The sequence below is a fragment of the Spermophilus citellus genome (assembly GCF_964194105.1).
Source record: "Spermophilus citellus genome assembly, chromosome: 9".
In the NCBI taxonomy this organism is placed as follows: domain Eukaryota; kingdom Metazoa; phylum Chordata; class Mammalia; order Rodentia; family Sciuridae; genus Spermophilus; species Spermophilus citellus.
The window spans coordinates 133,402,764-133,426,508 of NC_138191.1; the positions used below are offsets into that span (position 1 = coordinate 133,402,764).

Here is a 23,745-nt window from a genome sequence, read left to right on the forward strand (position 1 = left end):
GTCTGAAACCAAGCAGACTGCCTATTCCTGGGCAGCAACTCCCATCCTATAACTTCTGAACAAGTCCCACCTTCTCCAAAATCAAGGCTGACTGGCAGATTCTGCAGAGTCTTCTTTTTTGCAAGAAAAGCATCTTCAGGTGAACAAATCTAGGAGGTGGAGCAATGCCTTGGACCTAGTTGTGAGGACTCACGGGGAGGGAGGAGGCTCTTTGGAGATGCGTCTACAGGAGTGGACATCCTGCAGTGTCAGGGGTTTAAATTAAACTGGGAGGAGGGGAGAGACCAGCCCCGCCGCCCGCCCGCAGTGCTGGTTCCTGGCATCATTTAGGTGCAGGGACCCAGATGACACTTCTGATTTTGGGTCCTGCCTTTCCAGCAGCAGTCTGCAACTTGCCGGTTTCCGGGCAGGACGGCAGCCGCTGAGCAGAAGGCAGAGGTAACTTTCAGGGAGGGGTGTGTTGATTTCGGGGTACAGAACAGCTCGTTCAAATGCCTCTTAGGTGGCTGGCAGAAAGATTCCCTCTCCTTTGGGTTTTTTTTCTGAGGCTTTCTCCTCTAAGAAGCCGGAATCCTCTCCCTACACCATGCAGAAACTCTGGCCTCAATGAACTCCGTTCCTGGTTCTTGGCCGCATGGCTTTCCGGCAGAGCCATGTAGAGAAAGCTGAGTCAGTTGCTCCTGGGAGTCAATTTTAAAATGATTTTTATAAAGCGTTTCAACTCTTTTTTTTTGGGGGGGGAAGCAAGGGGGGTTCTTTCTCAGGTTGATCTTATGTTTGCACCTTGTGTTTTAATCAAGCTACAATGAATATTAGTTGGTGGAGGAAATCGTGGTGATGGTTTTATGATTAAAAAAAAAAACAACCCTACTCCATTGCAGTTACGCTGCAGTCCCAGCAACCTGGTTTAGCTGCAGAGGCTCTGCCGGGCGCCGTCCTCTCTACCCTTGCCGGAGTCTGAGTGTCTGATCCTCACCCGAGCACTGCTCCAAGCACCCCGCCACGCACGGAGCCCCAATCTCCTTGCCCACCTACCCCCTGCAAAGGACCCCGGTAAGTGAGCTGATGTCGGGGACACTTGGGGTTTGGAGGAGAATTTGGACACTGCAGCTTTAAGAATGCCGTACTGCGAAATCTTTCTCCTTCAAGTGACTGCAGAACCGCAGCAGCAGCGGCGGCGGCGGCAGCAGTGGCGTGGGGAGGAGGAGGAGGGGGAGGAGGAGGAGGAGGGCTCGGGGGAGACGGAGGAAGGGGATGCCCACTCCCGGTCAGCTCGCTGGACACCTCCGACCGGGGGGCTCTCAGCCCCAGGCAAACCCAGAGCGCAGCCCGACGTCCCCTTGGGTTAGTTTCCGTCTCCCCCACGCCGGGGGCGGGGACCCCGCAGACTTACTGAGGAGTTGACGCTCAGTCCCCGGCGGCGGGTGCGTGTCGTCCGCCGCGCGCGTCCGTCTGGCTAACGGGCTCTTTAAGCCGCGTGGGATGGGGCCGGGGAGGCGGGTCCGATCTCGGTGGCGATCCTTCTGCTGCCTGGCTGAGCCCTGGGGACACCGCGGCAGCCTGCGTCCAGGGCGGACGTTTTCTTTCTTTCTTTTTTTTTTTTTTTTTGGATGTTTCTGAGATGAGCTTTGGAGGGAAACTCGAAAGAGGATGATTTGTGACCGTAGGGGCGGAGACTGCAGCGTTTAGGAGCCGTGAACCCCCTTCCTGGGTCGCAGGTGTTGAGAGTGGATGCCTGGGGTGCAGGCGTGGGGGAGGGGCTCCACAGGGGCGCGTCTAGACCGACTGCGCTGAGAGCAGTCGCGTGTCCTGGGAAGAGGCACAAGCAGCCCAAGCCACCTGAGTTGTGCGTCTCTGGGACCCAGACTCCTGTGGGCCAGGCCAAAAATCCTCCCCAAAGCTGGCTGCTGCCTCTGTGAGTGGGCCAGCACTGCTGGGTGGCTTTCCCGGACTCCATGGTGCGTGAGTCCAAGTCTGCATTGGAGGTGAGGTCCTGCAGTGCCAAGGGTGGCATCTGCCCATGCGGTCCCATATATCGAAAGGCTGAGCTCTTGGTGATTCTTCCCAAAGAAATGTATCTTTTGACAAAAAATTCTAAAAAATTCTAGATCTCATGGTACAACAGCTCAAAAGATGAGCAGCAGACCTCTTGGATATAAAGGATCCAGGTGAGCCCAGGAATCAGCAAGTGGGTGGTAACAGCCGAGGATGGCAGGGAGACATGACCTCCATGGTATCTGCATTGTTCTGGTTCTCCCCATAGAGAGGAGCCAGGTGATAAGTCACATCCTTAGAAAACCTGTCTGCGCTCTGCAGGGAATGGCAGGCACTGAGTCTTCTTAGGGCATGAGAGGTGCCCGTACCGAATGCTGCAGGCATTTGGAGAAATGTGATCCCATAGACTAAGATTATATGGGGCCTTGGACTGCAGAATCGCCTATCTGGAAAACCACTCTGTGGGCCCAAAGCAACTCCCTCCCCCCAAGTTCGGAGTGTCTCCCTACTGGCTGGCTTCACACTGCTCATTCTCTCCTGATAGCCCATCTTCTCGCTTCATTTTTAAGTACTTTCCCTGTATATTTAGAACCATCTTTGTCTTCTACCCATTCATCTGCAGCAATTTTAATTTTCCAGACTAATATCCTTGGGTGCAACTGATTTTGAGCACAGGGCACCCAAATGAGTCCCACAACATCAGGGTCTTTGGATTTAGCATTGTGTGAGGCCAAAGATGCACCCTCCCTTGTGCACCATTAGGCTCAACCCTAGCCCACCCCAGCCCCTCTCTTCAACCCCAGGAGCTCTTAGGATGGGCCATCTGTCTCTGGACTGGTAGTTTCTCCTCCTCAAGGGATGGAGGTTTTCAGGGACCCTGGACAGCAAGAGAATGAAGCTGACAGGCCCAGACACCTCTCTATTCCGTGCCTCCCTGCACAGCCTGGATGACAGATGAGCATCTTTTCTATCTGGAATTAGCCAAAGGAAAGGCCTGCTGGCACCAGCTGCAGAGCAAATGCCACAGTGGTCCCCAGCATGCAGTCTGTGTCTTGTAACCTCTGTCCTCCTATGTGGAGGTCAAATGAGACAGGAACTTCACAAATGTGCTCAGAATGGGAGCAGGTGACCCCTGAGCCCAGTCCTGACATTGCTGAGGCTTGTGAAATGAACTGCTCACACTGTGAAGTGAACAAGCAACTGCCTGGCTGCAAGAGGCCTCCTTCCTTTGGCAGGCACCGTCGGGGCCCAGAGTGACCAAATTGAGATGACTGGGAAAGGAGGTGCAGCAGCCAAGGTGACACAAGCCCCTCAGGGATGGGCAGGGTGGGGGGAGCTTGTCCTCTGCAGCCCTGGACACCTTCAGTTCTCAGGCCACAGAACAGGGAGGCCACAGCGGAGAGCTAGGCAGGCAGGAGATGAACCAGGACAGGAGGGCACAGCATTTTCCAGGTTTTCTGAGGCAGGAAGTCCAAGTGGTGACAGCCACCACTCACCCACATTACCTGCACGTGGGGCTGCCCTTGTTCCTGCCCACAAGTCAGATCTCATGACCTTGCACTGGGCACCACTGTCATTATCTGGGGGCTTATGTGGGCCTGAGTTGGGCCTGAAAAAGAATTCTGTCTTTCCATCCGCGGGAGTTCTCAGAGCTGGACGCGTTATGGTGCGGGAATGGGGAGGCTAGTTCCCCAGTTATCAGGGGCATGAATGCAAGGGGCTGCCGAAGGTGCATGTTTGAGTTCGAGATTGCCATCCATCTCGCGCACAGACTCGCTGGAACACCTCCCAATGCGCCAGCGCTGACTCAGGGCCCTCTCCCCAGCTCTCTCCTTCCACCCGCGTCAACTGCCCCAGCATTGGCCAGCCAAGCCCTTGCCGCTGGGTTCTCCCGGGCTCCTTGCGCAGGGGCAGTTGGAACCCAGGCTGCAGCAGGCCCTCCCCCGCCCTCCCCGCCCGGGCCAAGTCAGCAGTGCTGACGGCTGCGGGGCTGCAGCGGCGGCGGCGATGCGGAGACCCTGCACCACTGCTGGGGCGGGCGCCCGCGTCCCGACGGCCACCTCCTGGCGGCTGCGCGCAGCCCGCGCCGAGTCCCAACCTGACGGCGGCGCTGATTGGTGCAGTGAGTGAGTTCCCTGCTTTATTTAGACCACCTTTTCTCAGGACAGTACTTCACTGGAGTTGAAGGCTGGGACAGGAGACAGGCTTCCCGGGCGAGAAGGCTGATAAATGGGGAGTTCTGCTCCTGGGTGCCGGTACCCACTGGCTTGCGCATCTTGAACCCACCAAGTCCACAGCGCTTGGGACTGAGCACCCATCAAGTGCGGAGCTGCTTTGGGGAAACTCCAGCCACCAGCCATCAACAAGCCAGACCCTCGGAAGGGTTAGGAAGGCTTTGCGAGGAGCCAAAGGAAGCTGTGTCCCCTGCCCTGGCTTTGAAGCTCCTACTCTGAACCCTGGACTCCAATTTGGAAGACCAGGATGCCCTTCTGGTTGGGGGGTAAGGAAGAGATTCCCAACTCTGGCATCTTTTGGGTGAGGGCAAAGGGACCTTCTGGAACCCGGTCCTTGAGTGCACCCACTCGGCATTTCTGGGACAGCCTATGGAGACAGAGGCTCCAACGTGTTGGGGGAAAGGCTTTTCCCCCCTGATGTCATGTCGTTAGTCATAGAAGGTTGAACTTGGATGTAGAGGAAGTCCAGCTTCCCCTGCAGAGGGAAACAGAGCCAGCAAATGAGGGTGGGGTCCAGTAGCTTCTGACCCTTAGGGTCATGTGATGCGCTTAATGTGGCAGGAGTTAGGGGCCTGGGGACAGAGAGGGCAGCCCCAGGGGGTCTAGACAGCACCTTCTGCCCAGCATGGCAGCCTCTGGTCCACATTTTTATTTATGCCAGTGGCATGAAAATGCTTCCCAACTAATCCCCAGGGGCCCTTCTTGGCAAAAGGCCTGTCTCCCGGCAAGATGGGAAGTGACATCAGCTGCGCACACCGGCGGGCTCTTCTGGGGTGGCTCACAGTTGTGAGACGGTTTGGGGACTGAGGCCTCTCGATGTCCAGACCCTGAACTTCTGCTGGAAGAACTTACACCCGGGTGGCTGCTTTTCCCTGTGCCCCTGCTTCAGATTGAGTGTCTCCACCGTGGTGGCTGCCCTTGGAACCTGCATTGCGCCAGGAGGAGGGAGGTTGACGAGGAGGAGGAGGAGGAGGTGGAAGGGGTGGTGGGGCCTGCAGAACCTGCTCTGCACCGATGACATCAGTTTGGGGGGCTCACTGGGGCCCGTGGCTGCCTGGGAACTGACACCAGGAGCCCTCCCATTCAGCCTAGGACAGCACAGCACTGCGGCTGCTGTCTCCCTGCCAAGGACATGGGGAAAGGCAGCTCTCCAGGAGATGGACTGCACCGTCCAGGCAGAGCCAGCCACCAGCCAAGTCCCTGTCACTCCTCCCGGGACCAGATCCCCTCCTGGGATAAGAGAAAGTTGAGGACCACCAGAGCAAATAGCAATGAAATATTGGTATTGCTCACCTGACAAGGTGACAGTACCCAGCCTCTGGGAAGAAAGGGCACCGGGGAGGCAGGCAGGGGCCAGGCGACAATCCCGAAGTGCTTGTGGGATCCGAGGGCCCCATGCCCAGCTGGCTCCTCCCCACTAGGCACTTTAGCTTTTCTCCAAGGCCAAGTGAGCAGTGTGTCTGCCATCCCCATTCTCTACAGATCTGACTAAGGATCAGGTCCCATCTCTCCTTTTATGCCTTCAAACTTGAACCCCAGATGTCCACAGCAAAGTAGCTTCACAGACACTCTAGTCAAAGCCAGAAAAATACTTAGAAGTGACCTGCTCCAAGCCCCTGGGCTGGGCTCAGAGATGAGGACAGGGAGGGCCAGAGAACTGACTTTCTCAAGGACACAGGGAGTTCAGGGCGACCTGGGATTCCCTGGGACACGTTCCAACCTGGCATATGGGATAAGGATGAGATCACCAGCGCTGGATCCGTCAGGTGTCCTGACTCAGGTGAACCAGGACAAGGTAAGAAACCGGAGGCTCTGTAGGGGACACAGTTGGGCAAAACTGACCACGTCAGGCAGTGCTGCTCTGGGAACCAAACGCTGCCTTGAGCTCCTTTGTAGGACCTCTGGTTTACAACTCTCGCTGGGCCAAGTGCCAGGGGGAGAAAACGACGGGCTTCTCTCATTTTCTCCTCTTTGCCATCCTGGAAAATAGGGGCTACTTGAGCCTGAGGATTATTAGTGCTGTCATTCAAACTTTCTCCAGCAGAGGGCGCGGGAGGACACAGAGAGGGAACCCAGCGGCTCACTCCTCAGCCAGGCGGTTTGATGAATGGAGTTCTGAGTTTTATTTAGTCCCATGGGTCAAAGGCACAAGTTTTTCAAGATTCCGTTTCAACTAATAAGAACAGGAAGTTTACTTAGAGATTTCCCTGCCATTCAGTATCTATCATCTCCTGCTCCTCCCCCATGCCATTTTCGCAATACAGAGGTGTGTGCTGCGGCTTCAGGGTTGGGTCTTAGAACAGACCCGATTAGTCACTTGTGCCTCTGTTATCTAAGGAGATTTAGCAATACTCCCAGAGAGGGCTGACCATCCTTGAGGAGGGTGGCCACAGACAGGGTCTAACTCCGCCTTCTGGTGTCCACACAAGATCCATGGGTCGTCCATTTCACGTCCCGTGCTGTGTCCACACCTAGCTTGGAGAATGTGCCTGGATGACCGCGGCAAACCCAGGAATCAGCCTCTGGTTTTGGTGTCAATCTTATCCCGCCAGCCTCTCCCTTGCTGACCCATCTTTCTGTCCTCATTTGGGCTTTCTGTTGGAGTCTCCCAAACACTTTTAGGCCGAGTGAGCTCCCTCTTAAACCTCTCAAACGGTTTTACTTGTTAAAGTGCCCTAAGGACCACGCTCAGCTACTGGGATTCTCCAGAGGACAGCCCATTTCCTTGGATCAGATCACCTGACTTCTGTAGGGTAAAACATGCTTTAGAGGCAGTGAGGTGTCCTACGCTGGTGGCCACGTCTTGGTTCTCCGGTTTAGGGTACATGGGAGACGGAGCACAGCACACCCTTGTCAAGTACATGCTGCAGCAGAAAAGCTGTCAACCAAGATAGTCCTGGTGAATGTGACAGACGAGCAGAAAGTCAGCCAAGATAGTTGACAGGGACCATCTCAAATGGGACCAATGGGCAAAACATAGTTTCTGTTTCTATAATAATGTCAAATATTTGATCTGTCAAATAATTCTTGATTTTATAGATAGATAGATAGATAGTACTGGGGATTGAACCCAGGGACACTTACACACTGAGCCACATCTCTAGCCTTTTTATGTTTTTATTTTGAGACAGGGTCTTGCTAAGTTGCTCAGGGACTCACTAAGTCGCTAAGGCTGGCTTTGAACTTTCGATCCTCCTGCCTCAGCCTCCCAAGCTGTTGGGATTACAGGTGTGCACCACCGCACCCAGCTAATAGTACTTTCTTGATGATCAGTTCAATAAGAATTTATTGGGGGCTGGAGGTATAGCTAAGTGGCAGAGCTCTTGCCTAGCATGCTCAAATGGGTTCAATTTCCAGCACCAAAAACAAAACAAAACAAAACAAAAAACTCAGGGTGGGGCATTCATTGACATGAGAATCATAGTGAGATGTACAAAAAGTACAAGGTCTGCATGCTTTAAGAACAAGCAGCATCTCACCGTCTGCCTGTGGGTGGTCACAGTATAAGGACCCAAGTCCCAGGGACCGAGTAGATGAGTCAGCTTCTGCCTTTTCCTCCTTCCTTTTTGATCCAAGGCCTGATCAAGGGTGGGAACTTGGGCATCTTCCCCGTGTGCTAGACCACTTGAGTCTAGAAGGGTTGTAGTTGACCTGTCCAATCCCGGGCTCTGCCCCTGAGCTATACCTCTTATTGCAGTGTCGGTGCCAAACCTGTCAGTTTGTCGCTTTCTTGGGTGGCTGACTGTTGGAGGTAGGTGTTGACTTGGACTTTGAGTGCTTTTATATCCTTACTAGTAAATAGCACAACCGTATTGTGTTTGGGTCATGTGTGAGAAAAGCATCCTGTTTTAAAAAATTAAATATTTAAAGCATGTGTTTTATTAGCACCATTTTGACATTTCTTCCTTTGGTAAAATTTCAGGTCCCTTAAGACAAGGCAGTGGCTTGAGGGTCCATGTATTCTGAAAGACTCTGCCTTACCACATGCAGGGTATCACCCCTTTGTGGTCTTAAGTGTCACCTGGTTCTGCAGCCCAAGTGTAAATACCGTTCAAAGTCTCAGAGTTATCAGGCGTCCTTCTGTGCAATAAGTTTTGCTTATTTCACAACAAAGTGATTTTTTTTTTTTTAAGTACAAATTAGGCTTTTCTTCAAGACAGGAGGGATCAGATAGGGCTGGCTCGTGAACATTGTGAAATGGGCCGAGCTTGTCTTCTGTGTGCGCCTGCTGCCTCCCAGGCTGCCGTGGGTTCAAGGGGCCCAGGTTGCTAAGGAGGCTTGCCATGTTTGTGTTCTGTCTGACCCATCTCTCTCTTCTTCCTTAAAATTTGCTGTCTGCTGGGGACACCGACACACCTCTGCTAAGGCACAAGGTCCCTTAGGCATTTCCTGGGACTGCAGGGCCTTAACCCAATGCAGCCGTTCTTGCTGGGGAGAGGTGAGGGACGCTTTGTCTCAACAGTCCTGCAAACCTCGGTGAGGCTCCTGGAGGCCAGAGTGACTGCTCCCCCCAGGCCGTCCTGCAAGGCCAGCGGGAGAGACCCTGCACCAGCCGGGAAGCCCCGGGGGTGCCCCTCAGTCTGGATGCTTTGCATATGCAGTTTCCTGAGGGCCATGCTAAGCATTCCTCCTATTTATAGAAAGCCCGGGTGAGGCTCAGCCAGCTGGAGGAAGGGCCCTGACACAGCCGCAGAAGTCTGAATGGATGCGGGAGGCCAGAGACAAGCAGGGTGTGGCCGGCCGCAGGACAGCGGCCATCCGCGGGAGTCCTGGAGCGTTTAGATATTCTGGGATCTGGGTGCCATTCTTTCTGGCTCTTTCTCTTGGCCTCTGCTGTCCTTTAGGGCAGTTTACCTTGCGTGGGCGACCTAATGTGACTCTCTAACATTGGCTCTGTTCGGTGGGACCCCTGCCTGTCCTCAGCATTTCGTCTCCACCCCAGGACCTCAAAGCTGGGGTGTGGGATTCCAGTCAACCCTCCTGCAGTGGGTGACCCTCTCTTCTACAGGACAGTTCAAATTTCCTCCTAGCGGGGGGGGGGGGGCTCTTTTTCCATTATTTTTTTTTTCTGATAAATCATTAGAATTATCTAGTCACCTGCACAAGGAATAAGGTGTCCATCTGGTTTTAATTAGGAAAGGATTATTTCCCTTTGGCCATAAGAAATGGGCTCTGTAACCTCGGAACCAAGCGCCTCCTACCTCGGGCTCCCCCTGAGGTTTCCCGGTGGCCCAGGATGGGAACTCACTCAACTGTCACAGCCTCTGGGTCTCACTTCCTGTTGCTGCCGCTGAGGGTGGTGACTGAGGGTGGCCGTGGACGTGGCCCCAGTGCCCTGGTCTGTCTGGTTCCTTGGCCTCAGCCCCAGCTGCCCAGGATGGCGAGGCCAAGGTGGTGGCCCAGGAGGGGGGAGAGCCCGGCCTTCAGCAGGAGTCTTCTGTGAGGGCCCCTGGATACTCGGCCGCGGGGTCCCGGCCTCCCTGGCTGTTCTTCCTGGCTCCTTGCCCCCTAGACGGCGCGGCTCTGCCTGGAGACACTGAGCCCGACTCAGACCCGCTGTGGCCCTGTGGCCCGTGGCCCGCCGTCTCTTAGGGTTTCTCTGGTCAAATTGGCAGAGCTCCTTTGGGCCCCACCACAGATTCCCAGCAAACGCATGGACAGGCCGCTAATGGATGGGCGGGAGTACCTCCAGACAGCCGCTGGCCTTGACCTTACAGGATGAGACAGAGGCAGGGCTGGGGCTCAGGGTGGGGTGCTGCCACCCCAGAACCCAGGTAGGTGGACGTGTAGGGGCCCCTTTCAAGAGGAAGAGCACTTTCCTTGGAAGTGACTGTGGGCTTGGCAGGCATCGAGGACGAGGCCTAGGTCCACACTGTCCTTGTGACCGGGAGGGAAGGAGAAGGCACGGGGGGGGGGGGGGGGGGGTAAATGAGCAAAGGCATGAGACTGGGCAGCCAGTGCTGGCTGGTCCCTTTCAACAAATGTTTCTGTTACCGCTGTTGACCGGTGACGAGTCCTTGCTTCCCCAATGTTGAAGAATAACACCAAAGAAGCACGCCGAGGCAAGGTCAGAGTAGAAAGTAGAAGTTTATTAAAGGACAGCAGAAAAGACTTCTCCCAGAGGAAGAAGGGGACCCAAAAGGTGGAATCCGAGGAAGGGCTGTTGTCTCCCCTTTTTATAGTTTTGGTGATGGAATGTAGGTGGGAGGGGTTGGGACACAGGTGGGCCAAAAGGACAGGGAGGACTTTTGGGATGGGCTATCTTTAAGTTTGCTGGGGGCTGTTTATTAACACTTCTTTGTGATGGGCTATCTTCAAATCTGTTGGGGGCTGTTTCCTGGGCTCCATTAACATTCCATTGTCCTGTGTTTTTCCTGAGTCATTCCCAGCATGGCCTCCATTTTAGATTTCACTCGGTATTAGACCCGATTTACCTAACTACACTGACTACCTAACTTTAAATCTGGCTTCATTCCCCCCTCTAATTTGGGAACTCCTTACTGCTGTAAGGAAAGGGGGCGAAGAAGATCTTTCTGGCTTCTTCAGGCTGACAAAAGGGGCGATGTTGGGGCAAGCAGTTTTGGAGTCCCCTTTTAAAAATCGGGTCTATCGAGTGGTCCATGATAGAAGTCCGATTGAGAAGTAATAGACTGGAAGGCCATCTGAGTGATGGGTGGTCTATAAGAGAAACAAGAATTCATTAGTACTGGAACCATATTGATGTAGCAATAAATCCCATAGCACAGGAATATGCCAATAAGTATGATGGCAAAGACAAAGACTAACAATGTTTTCCACCAGGAAGTACCAAGAACCAGGAGCTAAGATATTGTTTCCATGACAAAGTTGCTGAGGACATGGCTTTTATCTGAGCATGTAAATCTTTAAGGATATTTGTCACATTGCCAGAAATGTCAGGGATGTAAATACAACATTTAACTTTTAGGGTTACAGTTGTCCTTCTCTTAAGATATAGTTTAATAATTTAATATCATCTGTTCTTGCAAAATCCTTTTACTAGTATGACCTGTGTCTAATAGAAATCTTTAATTCTGTTACCTAGGGCTGGATACTCATACTAGCAAACACCACGCCTACCTGTGTAGGTTAGGAATAAAGGCCTTAAACTGAAAACTACTTTGGCAGTTCCTTTTGATAGTTATCAGGCATTCCTGTCTGAGAATCTCTTTTGTAGCCTCCAGTTTACTTATTTATGGAAGTTTCATTTAACTATCATTATTATTAAAATGTCCAGGAATAGCTGTGTTTGGCTTTGACTGTCTTTGCTAAGTGTTTAAGATGAAGCAAGTCAAACTGACTTTTGTTTCAATCTATTGTTAACAGTCAGCTGAGTTACTCTGGGTGGGAGTCCTCGGGAACTTCACAGCAGCTTCTCAGTTCTGCTAGTGCCATTTGCGCTAGGATGGGTCCAGGCCTTGCTTGACCATGTGGCTTCCCTCGGAAGCATCAGGGATGTCTCCCTTCTCTGATGACCCTCCTCTTTACAGCAAATGCACTGACTGGCTTCCTGTCCTCCACTGGTCTCATTAATCTCCCTGATCAGGAGGTTATGTGGCCTAGAGTTGCAGAGCCCTTTGGAGAAGTCCCCTATTCCCTGATTCAGACTGACTCAGAGGGCAAGAGCCAAATTTTTAATTTTAAAACTTAATCTTAAACATCCAGCAAAATAAGTTAACAGCCTTATACTAAGAGTACTGGACTTTAATGTCTATCTCTCTATCCTGTAGGTGATAACTTCTTGTCTTAAATTAACCCAGGTTGTGTGTTCTTAAAGCAGTACCTCTTTAAAACATTAACAGGCAATCCTTAGACCATCTAAAAGCAAACTACAAAACAAAACTAACTAGGGTAAAAACATATTTAGTTTATGTAATAGCTACCTTGAATTCTGGCAGAGTTATACATTATAATTTCCTGTTTGAGATCCTGGCAATCCTGACAAAAACCAACTTTTGGGCACAACCTTAAATGTACTGAAATCTAGCCTACTTCTTTCATAGTCACTTTCACATGAGATGGGACATAGAGCCTTATCTCAAGTAAGGTGGGGCTCTTCATAAATCTTAAATACTATAGTTCTGAAGCTGATCTTTACTTTTTAAACATCATTTTATAAAGCCTACATGAATTGTCGCTTAAGTTCACATGAATATTAGCTAACACAACATAATATCACATCTAAAACATGAATTAAAGGAAGGCTGGAAGCTTCTAACCTCTTGTTGGAAAGTAGCAAAGTATTTTTGTTTTGCAATAAAACCTTTACATAGATTAGGTTCTCATTGACTTAAAAATACATTTAAATTGTATCTCAGTGTAAAAAGTAACATGGAACTTTACTTAACTTATTGATAATAAGTACAGTTATAGAACACAAGTGATATAAATAAATTTCCAACATGTTTTTCTTTTAAGCCTAAAATTACCATACACTTTTAGAATACCAGCTTGATATAATGCTCTTTCTAAAGCTTCTACCTTACAGACTTGTATACCTGGAAGATATGAACACATTAATGGCACCAATTACATTGATGTTTTTATATTAACCAAGTTTAGCTTTTCAAGAAATAACATAGCACAATTCTCTAAAACGATAGCACTTGTTTAACCAGCTGTTTAATTTCTTTAAGATTACTTGCTCAAAAACTTACACTTATAACCAACTTGCACAGACCTTCTTCATCACTTACTTAAACCTCTTCTTCTTCATCACTTACTTAAACCTCTTAATTACTTAAACTCTTAACCAGAAACACACTTTTCCTCTATTAAATCCATACCTAGAACCTTCTAGTTTCTCTTTTTATCTGTTAACCTCTTTCTGTTCACATTTTGAAACAATACTTGTAAACTTTTGAATTTAAGCAGATTATTTCATAGACATCAACATTTTATTAGGGCCTTTTTGAACACCTAGAAAAACTTATAAGCTTAATTCAAGACCTCTTTACTTTTATCTGTTTACCCAATTTAAATTGAGCCATTTGAATCACGTGAATCAAAGATATTTGGATCCATTTTTAATTTTTCATGAGCGCTCCTCATCTGTCAATTGTCATATCACTGCATGATATATGGACATACACAGACATACCGACATGCAACACGTAACACAAGTGTAACACATAACACAAAAGACCTTGCACCTTTCTCAGGTGAAATCTCATTGCAATGTTTAAAAAAACTCCAGTTGATCAAAAATAGAACTTATCAGAAAAACATTAGCTTGTCTGTAGAATAAAAATCATGAGCTCAAAAAAAACATAGAATCTAAGAAAAGGCAAAAGTCCTAGAAAAAATTGATGGCCAGTAATTAGTAAATGCCATACAATTTACTCTTTGGTTTAATCTAGTTTGAGTTCAGGTAAAAGACACCTTTACTTTTTTTTTCCTTGGGCCTCAGATCTGTCTCCTACTGAGTGCTCCAGGCTTCTATTTGCATATCAATTTAAGTCCTGGCTGAGGTCTGGAAGGAACTGGGAAAACTGGAATTTTGAGCAGAAACTTCACGTCTAAGGCATTTTAACCATAAGTCACAATTTTCAGGTTTGGAAGTTGAAAATATGGTACAATTTACAAAATTTCATCTTTATATCTTCCTACACTAGAAAAACTTGCTCACACAAAACTGAAAATAGGATCTTTCTTGATAATATAAAAGCTACCACAGAAGAAATTCCTTCAGGATCATTAAGCTACTTTCTTTGTTCTGAAGTTCCTAAAGTAGTATTAAGTTACATTAAATCACCTGGAAAAAATCCACACACTACCATGTGTATCTAAAATTAAGCTTTGAAAATTCCCAAGACTGTTGCTAATTAATGTCATTTCAATAAGCCAGACCAACGTTTTAATTCAACACTTTTTTCCTAAATCTTACACACTGAGAGAAACATACCAAATCATAATTTACTATCCTTGCCCAAATCAATGCACTGTATACCTAGTGAAATCTCCTTAGGCTACCCAGTTCAAAAATTGATGAAAAAATAAAACTGAATGATTGGGAGTTACTTGCCAACTTGGAAGTAGAGTTCTTTTAATTTTCTATCCTAAGTATTTAAGTTCTCTGGCATGAAGTATCTGAAATCACAAACTAAACAATTAACTAACCCCAACTTTTAACTGCAAGATTACGCAATGCTTCAAACTTATTTAGATACCAGATGTTACAATGAAACATCTTTTAGACACACATTTAGCCTAGATTATCCCCAAGAAACAATCTATAATAACCTTTAAAACAGACCAGATAAGAAAAAAATCTCCAGGTTTTGAACTTCCATTTAATTATGACTCTTATCAGTGGCACCTTAGATTTCCCCATGAGTGGACCAGATGTTCTCACATAAGGGCAACTATAGGTGTAAAATCAAGGGTCTCAGTGTGACTGACTTTACTGCATTTAGGTGGAGTAATCCTTAAGTGCAGGGAAATTATGAGGAAATTTTCCCCAAAGCGAAAATGGCTCTGGCAGCTGCTGGGAATTCCTCAGTTTCCCTTTCACTTGCAAGATTAGCTCCTTTGGATAGATCCAATCCCAGGCAATCTGGCATATCTCCTGACTTTCCAGTAGAGTCAGTTTTTATCTGCCTTAGGTCCTGAAGGGGGAAGGGGGTATGTACTTTGATCGGCCCAAATTTTTCTCTTGATTCTTTTCCTCAGTGAGTCCAGGATTTTTTCCTTCACATGGCAGATATCATAGTTAAGTCTACTTCACATTGTTGACATAATTTAGGATTTTCCGTTAGAGCAAAGAACATACGGCACCTCACATCATTTCCTTTTTTTTGTAAATTTTATCAAACTGTAAAATTGCATTAAAATTGATATTTCCCTCTGGTGGCCAGGTTTTTCGTATTTGAGGCCAGGCCAAGAAAATGAGGCGCTTTTTCTTGAGCATCTGAGGTTCAAATCTATCCCAATTTTTCAATACGCAGGCTAGTGGTCCACCTGGCGTATTGGAGAGAGAGAAGCTCCCCTCTGAGTGAGAAGAAAACAGGACTCAGGCGCCCACGCTGCACCGGAGAAAACTGTTCTCATTAGGGACGTCTCCCTAAGTTTGAGCTTCCTAAACGGTCCAGAAAACCCGTCTCTCACCTTGCTTTGCCAAGGGGTTTCTGGTCCCCTTTAGCAAATTGCTAGGGTCTCAGTTTGCCCTGTGCCAGAGACCCTGGGAGGATTCAGACTTAAGGGCCTTACTGCTTTCCTCCCGACCACTAAAAACACATTGCAAAAGAGAATCCTGTGCTCTTTTGTTGTCTTTGCTCTGTAGACTAAAGGAGCCGCCTGAGTGTTAAGGGATATCTACTGGTTGTAAGGTAGCAGATTACCTTAGAGTTGATAAGATTAAGGAGTTGATTCAAAAAATGCCTCTCTAGTAGCTTAAGGAACACAGAACATTTTAAACATTGGGGCGGTAAAACAGACTATTGAAAGTTACCTATGCATCTTAGGGAACCTGGGCAGATTTTACTAATTATCTCATGCCTTTCTCAGTCCTGCAACCTGAATTGCTAACATTTCTGACTTGCGAAGGAAGGGAAGCATCCAGGAGGAATGGATGCGGGGTTGGGAGTGTTGCGCGTAGCCCACATGGAGGCAAATGTGATTGGGGCTTTCCCTCAGTGCCATTCATCTACCGATCACCCTAGATACCCCTGAGGGCTGTCGGAAGGGGGCTCAAGAGAAAGGAACCTTTGGAAACGTCTGAGAGTAGCCCAGACCGGAATTCCGCAGTTGTTCCAAACTCCTTCCTCCACCTCCACGCATCCGAGGCAGATCGGGATTAGGGACACTGTGTACTCACACCAATTGCTCTCCGGGCCCAGACAGAAAAGTTGGAATCGGCTTTGGCAGAACCCAATATGCCTGCTCTGTACCGAACAGGTGATTGAGAGCTGCCTAGGCCGGGAAACCTCTCACCCGAGTCTTGAAGAGTGGCGGCTGCACTAATTGCGTTTAAGTAGCCGTCGGGTGCCCACCTTATCCTCCAGAAAGAAAGAGAGAAAAAGATGCACCTCAAACAGACATGGGGTGCATGCACTTACCCCGGTGTAGATCTCGGTGGGACCTCCAATATATGTTACCGCTGTTGACCGGTGACGAGTCCTTGCTTCCCCAATGTTGAAGAATAACACCAAAGAAGCACGCCGAGGCAAGGTCAGAGTAGAAAGTAGAAGTTTATTAAAGGACAGCAGAAAAGACTTCTCCCAGAGGAAGAAGGGGACCCAAAAGGTGGAATCCGAGGAAGGGCTGTTGTCTCCCCTTTTTATAGTTTTGGTGATGGAATGTAGGTGGGAGGGGTTGGGACACAGGTGGGCCAAAAGGACAGGGAGGACTTTTGGGATGGGCTATCTTTAAGTTTGCTGGGGGCTGTTTATTAACACTTCTTTGTGATGGGCTATCTTCAAATCTGTTGGGGGCTGTTTCCTGGGCTCCATTAACATTCCATTGTCCTGTGTTTTTCCTGAGTCATTCCCAGCATGGCCTCCATTTTAGATTTCACTCGGTATTAGACCCGATTTACCTAACTACACTGACTACCTAACTTTAAATCTGGCTTCATTTCCGCAGCACATACTGGACAACGGACTGTTCTAGATGCTGAGATCAGCAGCCGGCAGAACTGTCATTCCCGTGGGAGCTCACCTTCTAGTTGCAGGTTGGGAGAGACAGACAATAAACATAGGTTGTTTGAATGTCGGATGGCAGACACATGGACAATAAAGCAAGGACAGAGGACTGAGTGAGGTAGGAAGTCCTTGTCCTTCAGGTGGCATTCAATCAGAGACCAGGAGGAAGGGGGTCGCAAGGCATGTGAGTGTCTGGAAGAAAGCAGCCCAGGCAGGGAGGACAGCAAGTGCAAAGGCCCTGCCAGATCACGCCTGGTATAAACTAAGATCAGCCAGGAGGCTGGAACAGAGTGTAGTTAAGACATAAATGACTTGACTTTGGGTCTGAGATGAGGAGCCACTGGAAGGTTCTGAGCAGAGGAGTGATGTGATTTGATTTCCTTCTGCAAAGATAACTCCTAGATGCTGTGTCGAGCGCCGTCTTTGGGGATCAAGAGCCAACTGAAACCAGTTGGGACACCATGGCTCCTGCTTGGAGCACCACAGTGGCTTGGACAAGTGCAGAAACAGTGAACAGGAAAGAATAGGCAGTGGTGTTTGGATTCTGGGTGTGTTTGGAGGTGGAACAGCAGGTGTTGCTGATCGACATGATGTCAGGTAGGACAGAGTCCAGCGTGGCCTCTAGGTGATTGGCCAGAGGGTTAGAAGGAGGGAGCTGCCAGCTTTGGAGATGGGGAAAGCTTCAGAGGAGCTCTCTGAGTAGGCAGGGTGCAACTGGCCTTTAGCTTAGCACTTGGGTGTTTGAGATTCCTTTTACACATCCCCGCCACTTTGAACTGGTCACTGATTATATTAGAGTCAGAGGTCAAGGGAGAAGTGGTGAATGCAGATATTAATGTGGGGGTCATCAGTTCAGGAGTTACTGAAAGCCAGGGAGGGACAACAGGGGTCCATCGGTCCTCCAGCCCAAAGAGGAAGGAGATCAGGGTTGGAACCAGCAGAGGAGGCTGGAGTGACCAGGTAAGAACAAAGGGAGAGTGGAATCCAAGAGCCAAAGGAAAGGGGCATTAAGAGTCCCAGAGACCAGGAAGGAGCCCCCCCCCCCCCCCCCCCCCCGGTCAAGTCAGCATTTGGATGTAACAATATGAGGTCCCTTATGACCTTGACAGGTGGTAAGTAAAAAAGAAGCTAGCATCGCTGTGGGCCCAGGCGGTTCTTGTCTCCAGTGATTGCAGACTCAGTCTCCAGGCCTGGGCTTATGGCGGAAGCCAGATCTAGTGCTGGTCCTACTGTGAAGCACCAGGCTCTCTGGCACAAATAACCCATCAGACTTTTTATAATATTTTTATAAAACTCAGTCATACTGTAGCCTTCCAAACCCCAGTCTTGGGTTCTGATTGGGACTGCTGCAGTATAATCAAAACACATTGGCTGGCTGAACTAGAACACCTTTGACCTTCAACTAGGTCCAAGGATAATTTGGTAACCCAAGAAAAGCCTCCATAGGTTGCATTTGTCTGGGGATTAGACCCCAAAAGTGGGTTATCTGGGAGACCCCTATCAATGCCTCCTCTACTTCACAAAGTAAGTAGTGTGAGCAAACATGGCAGGTGAGGAGAGGTATCCTGGGACTTCCATGAGGCCCTTCAACAACCAGAGGCAGCAAGTCTGCATGTAATGCAGCCCAGCAGGCCACTTCCTGAGGCTACAGCTTCAGGAAAGACTTTGGAGCTGTGTTGTCCAATATGGCAGTCACTAGCCACATGGCTAATGGAAGGAGCGGAATTTCGGGTTTCAATTAATCATAGTCACACGTGGCTAGTGGCTCCCCTCTGGAACAGTGATTGGCAGTCTTGGGGTAAACTGGGGCTCCTGGAGCTTTTTGTAGGATGAGATCCTTGGAAAGGGAAAATGCCCTTCCCACAATCCTTAGGGCTGGAGCTTGGATTCCCTGATAGTGTGACTGTTAAAAGGAAGCTGGCCTCATGTTCACTTTAAGCTGGAGAAATGGAATGTTCCCGTTCTGTGTACTTCTAGAAGCATGGAAGCAATAAGCAGACCCTGGCATTTCTCACTTCTCTGGACTTGAGGTCTGGGAGTTTTTGTGCATTTCCATAGAAGTGGAGGAATTTCCCCCCGTGCCTGCCACCTTCGTCAAATGGCACATGAGCTAGGGCAGAGGGGAGTAGTGGACTTTCCTGCCCTTTGGGACCAGCAGGGATCCAGGTGCCGTGTCTTCTGCTTTCAAACCTGTGTGCTTTAGACGAGAACGTGGGACTGAGGCTCCTCTGAAGCTCAACTTATCTTCTGCCAAGGGGGCATATACCAGAGCTTTTTGCTGCAGACTTATCAAATGCAGTAAAGTCGTAGAGCACTTGGCAGTGCGGGCCATGCAGAAGGACTTGACAGTGGTAGTTAATAATATGTATGTATAGAGACTAATTACTCAGCTCCATCAACAGACAGCCCCTTAGTTGACCCTCCATCCTTAATTAGGACAAAGGTTGATTTGATGCATGAGCCAAAGATTACAACTCGGGAACTAGAACCTTAAAGGGCCACATGGAGCTAAAATGCCCAGCAGTGGCTAAACACTTAAAAGGAACACTTCCCTTTGTATGGGATTTTGATTTTTTACATTGATTTGCTGTTTTTAATCCAGTGGGGATTTCTTCACCAACCCAAGTCCCGTTGGGCTTCCTTCTTCAAAGATGGGGCCTGGAAAACTGTGCTTGCTCATGGCTGGAGCCTTGGAAGCACTAGATAGGTTCTCTGGGGCCTCCTGTAGCCGCCCCCACCACCGCCCCATGCACATGCGCTGACTTGACCATCACTCAATCATGAAATTCTCTGATGTCAGGTCACAGTGAAGAAAGCCCCTCCCCAAGACACCTTTCTTCTGCAGGGTCCGGTGCAGGCCCCTGTAACTCTGTAGACCTGTCTGAGAGGGATGTAAGAGTCAGGCTGCCTGGGCCTCAGCACTGCCACCACCCGCCCCCCGCAGGGATCAGCTTCCTGTCTTACCCACACCAAGGTGAGAACTGCTAAGTTAGGGGAGTTAGAGGGTTTTCCCCGTGACCAGCTGATCATGCCAAGTATTTCCAGCCAATAAGGGAGAATGGGGACGCGGCTTCCTTATTTCCTCTTTTTACTGTGATCAGCTTGCTCTGAACCTCAGCTTTTGAAGTGTACAGTTCAGCAGGCTGCAGGCGATTCACAAAGTTGTGCAACCACCACTGTCATTTCATTCTGGAGCATTGCCATCCTCACTCTTGGACAAGATCCCTGCACAGGCCCACTGGGGGTCACTTCTCCTTGGGCTCCTTGCTGGGTTTTCCTATTGACTTGAATCTGGAAGTTTCCCACGCACTTCATCAGTTTGTCTTTCTCATTTGAGATGAAGAGGTGATCTCAGAGAGGGAGGACAGCCAGGCAGCCACCAGCGACTTGGAGCCTCGGTGGTTAAGCTGGAGACCCCATGGTTATCTGGGGGATAGTGCTGCATTGGTATCTGGGAACAGGGGCAGCTGCTGCCAAGGGGCTAGCTGACACTGGTTGGTGCCCCCTCTGCAGTTCCCTTTCTCCAGAGCCCTCCCGTGCCACAGCCCGTAAGCAGAGCCCTGAGCTACAGATGCATGGGTCTAGGTGGGTCTAGAGGAAATTGCGGATGGGCTGGGTGCTCATGCACAGTGGGCCAGGGACAGCATTTTGGCAGACAGAGGCCTTGTTTATACAACAATGCTTAAAGGAGAAAAAAAAGATCTACTGATTCGAACTGTTGGTGTGGAAAAATGAACAAGAGTGGGATTATTTCCATTCTCTGGTTGACAGAGTCTATATTGGTGTGTCCAAAGTATACTTATTCAACTGTTAACTGCCCAGGTTAAGGCATTTTGGTGGCTCTAAAAGGAAAGCAAGAAAAAAAGCCATTAAGAGCAGAGGTGCGGAGCCAGCAGTGTTCCCAAGTGTCTGTCCACAGGGAGCTGGGAACTCAGGCTCCCCAAGGCCTGGGATGCAGGTAGTGCACCCAGAGGAGCATTAGATGAGCGGCTGAAGGCATGAGGGTGCTGCTGTGTACTGGCACTGTCTAGTGTGGCCTTTAAACCATGGGGGGTGCTAGTCACTCATTCTACAGTATTTATTGTGAGCCTGATGCTGTCTGTCTACATGAGGACACAAGCTCTGAGTGGCTGAGCCATCTGCTGGTTTGGGGTGCTTAAGGAGGGCTGGGGGTCTGATAAGCATGCTTTTGGATCCTGGTTCTTCCACACTCTCCTCCTTGTGATGGTGGCCAAGTTTCAATCCTCTGGGCCTCGATTTCCTCACCTGTGTGTGGGGCGTAACTAGTACCTAGCTCAGAGGGCTCTCTGGAAGATTTGATGCAATTCCTCAGGGGCGGGCTAGGCAGACACCTGGCCCTCCATGAGCACTTCACTCTCCCTGGCTGTTACATTATTCCTGCCCAAGGTCGCCAGTGACTCAGGATCAGAACCTACTTTTGGCTGGCCATTAAAAGCAGGCCTTTCCCTTGCCGGGTGCTGCCTCCAGGGCCTGTTGGCCTCATTTTATCCTCCCGAGTCTTTGAGGACCTTCAAAAGCCAGGCAACCCTGAGGTGAGGGTGGGTGTGTGGAACTGCACCCTCCACCTTTCTCTGAGGTGTGGGAAAGGTAGGCCTGGCCTGCAGCCATCCACCTGCTGTGGGCTTCCCGCTCTAGGAGTGTTCTGGAATCCCTGGAGCACTCTGGGCAACAGGGACTCCAAGCAGGCTCAGGATCCTGTCTGTGGGATGGGGGCCGCCCACACCTGGCCTTCACTGGCTCCTCCAGGAGGCCCAAATGTGACTGCACACCCAGGCAGCTGCTGCTCCCCTGTTGTCTCCACCATGAGCCATTTTGTCTAGTGCAGAAGTGAGCCTCTTCCTCTCAGTTCAGGGAGCTTTTGCCTCATGAGGCCAAGGACAGCGTCCCCCTGCAGTTGTGTTCTGATGGAGGCATCTTGGGCAGGTAGCAGAGTCCTGCTGTAGGTGTGTATCTGATGGGGGGGGGCGGGGGGGGGACTGGGAGGGAGTGTGACTGAACCTGGAAGGAGGAGGGTTTGCTTCTCATGAAGGTTTCTGTAAAACCTCGAAGGCGGAAACTGCGCCAGGAGTCAGGGCAACTCTGTCCGCCTTAGTGCCTGGGTGCAGTGGGTCTGAGAGCAGCTTGACCCAGAATGGTGCTGGGGTCTGGATAGGGACGGACTGGGCGAGATCCACAATGGTTGGGAGCAAGACTGCGGTGGGGTGCCCCTTGCCCCCAGCGGAGGGAGGTCCTCAGGGCTGTTCCCCCATGAGCTCGCCTGCCAACCACGAGGGCCTCCGGCCAGACTCACAGGACAGCGTGGGAACAGCTAGAAAAAAGAGGCACGAGCCTTGCTGGCTGCTCCAACTCCGGCAGCTCGGGACCCGCGTCTAGTTAGTGTCTCCGGGAACTTTCCAGGCCAGTACGGAAGCCTATGCCCCGCACCCGTGCTGAGCAGAGCCTGCCCCATGCACTGTCCCCTGCCCCTGCCTCACCCTGCTCCCGAGCGCCACGCGCCGGCCGAGTTGCCCGCCCACCTCCCCGGACCGCTGGCGCCCAGGGCACAGACCCGCGCCCCAAGACGCGCAGACCCGGACGTGGGGGCGAGGTGAGCGGGAGCGCGGGTCAGGCATGGCGGGCGGTGGCCGCGGCGGGGTGCCGGTTCTTGGCACTAGAAGTCCTTTCCCCTTTCTTGAGTCCGGGCTGCGTGGGACCTCCGAGCTTTCCGGGTTGGCAATGTCGCAGAAACGATAGGTCCAGACTCCGGACACTCCCCGCACCAGCGCCCGAGATGCCGGTTTCTTCTTCCCTCTCCCCAGGAGAGGCCCGCGGGGCAGGGCGTCGCGGCCAGCGACCCGTGGTTTCGTTTGCTTTTTTACAGGTCCCCTCGGCCCAGCCCAGCTTCGGTTCCATCGCGGAGAGGCGAAGAGTCCCCGGAAGGGCAGCGATGGCCGGGCAGCCTGGGACAGCGGCTCTGGGAGACGCGCCCTGGGACCCGGCTGCAAGCTGAGGCCAGGGCGCTGCGCCCTCTGCGCCCTCTGCTTGGGAAGCTCCAACCCCTGCGGGTGGCGGTGACGGAGGAGATCTGGGCCCCCGACCCTGTGCCCGGCTGGATGGAACCCAGGGCCGGCCGCGTGCAGTCTTCCTGCTGTGCGGCCGGCCTTGGCGCGGGTGGCCTTGGCCAGCTCGCCGCCGCTGCGCTCCTCCAACGGAGCCCGGGCTCAGGCAGCGCCTGAGCGAGGATCCTGCGCACGCAGGCGCCGCCCTCACTCGCCTCGCCTTTCGCCCACCTGGTCCCTTTTTCTTTTCAGGTGAAGGAGCTGCCGCCGCGCGCGCGCGCGCCGTCGGTTTGAAGCAAGCCCAGCTCTCCACATCCCGGGTTGGAAAGACACTTCTCCTGTCCCGGAGCCCGACGGTGTGAGCAGGAGGGAGGATGGAGCACGGGGCCCTGCCTGGGCTTGCCTGGGCTTGTTCAGAGCTGGGCTGCTTTGCCTGGCGACCTCGCAGATCTGGGGCATTTGGAGATGTTTCGGGAGCTTGCAGCCAAGAACCAGGGCAGGAGGGACCTGGAAGCCTGGGCCACCTGCTCCCAGCGCCAAGGGGGAGCACAGGTAAACAAACGCATTTGTCCCTCTGTGTTCATCTGTAAAGAATGGGGCAGGAGCTAGACCGACTGCTTTAGTAATAATAATGAAAACCCTCTTCGGTTGTGTAGTCACTGGGTCATGAGGGGAAGAATCTCCAAGAAGCAGAATGCTCTTTGGTTTAATAATCTGGAAAGAAAGGACTGCTGTTGGGGTGGTGCAGGGCTGGTTCTTTCTTCCTCACTCTGTGGGTGTGAGGCAGGCTGCCTGGAC

The 23,745-nt window shown here is 50.8% G+C and overlaps 1 protein-coding gene across 9 annotated transcripts in view; it reads left to right on the plus strand.

Moving 5' to 3' along the window:
* The first annotated feature begins 300 nt into the window (after positions 1 to 300).
* Positions 301 to 23,745, plus strand: part of LOC308656718 (uncharacterized protein) — a 42,344-nt gene continuing 18,899 nt past the window's right edge. For 4 of the 9 annotated variants that reach the window (XR_014023782.1, XR_014023783.1, XR_014023784.1 and 1 more), the window contains exon 1: positions 20,699 to 23,499. Coding sequence is in view for 1 of the 9 variants with exons in the window: in XM_081308096.1 (XP_081164222.1) it covers positions 1,119 to 1,344; positions 23,200 to 23,309 (336 nt within the window). In the remaining 8 variants the exon portion in view is untranslated. The other 5 variants (XR_014023779.1, XR_014023780.1, XR_014023781.1 and 2 more) reach the window with 5 other exon arrangements.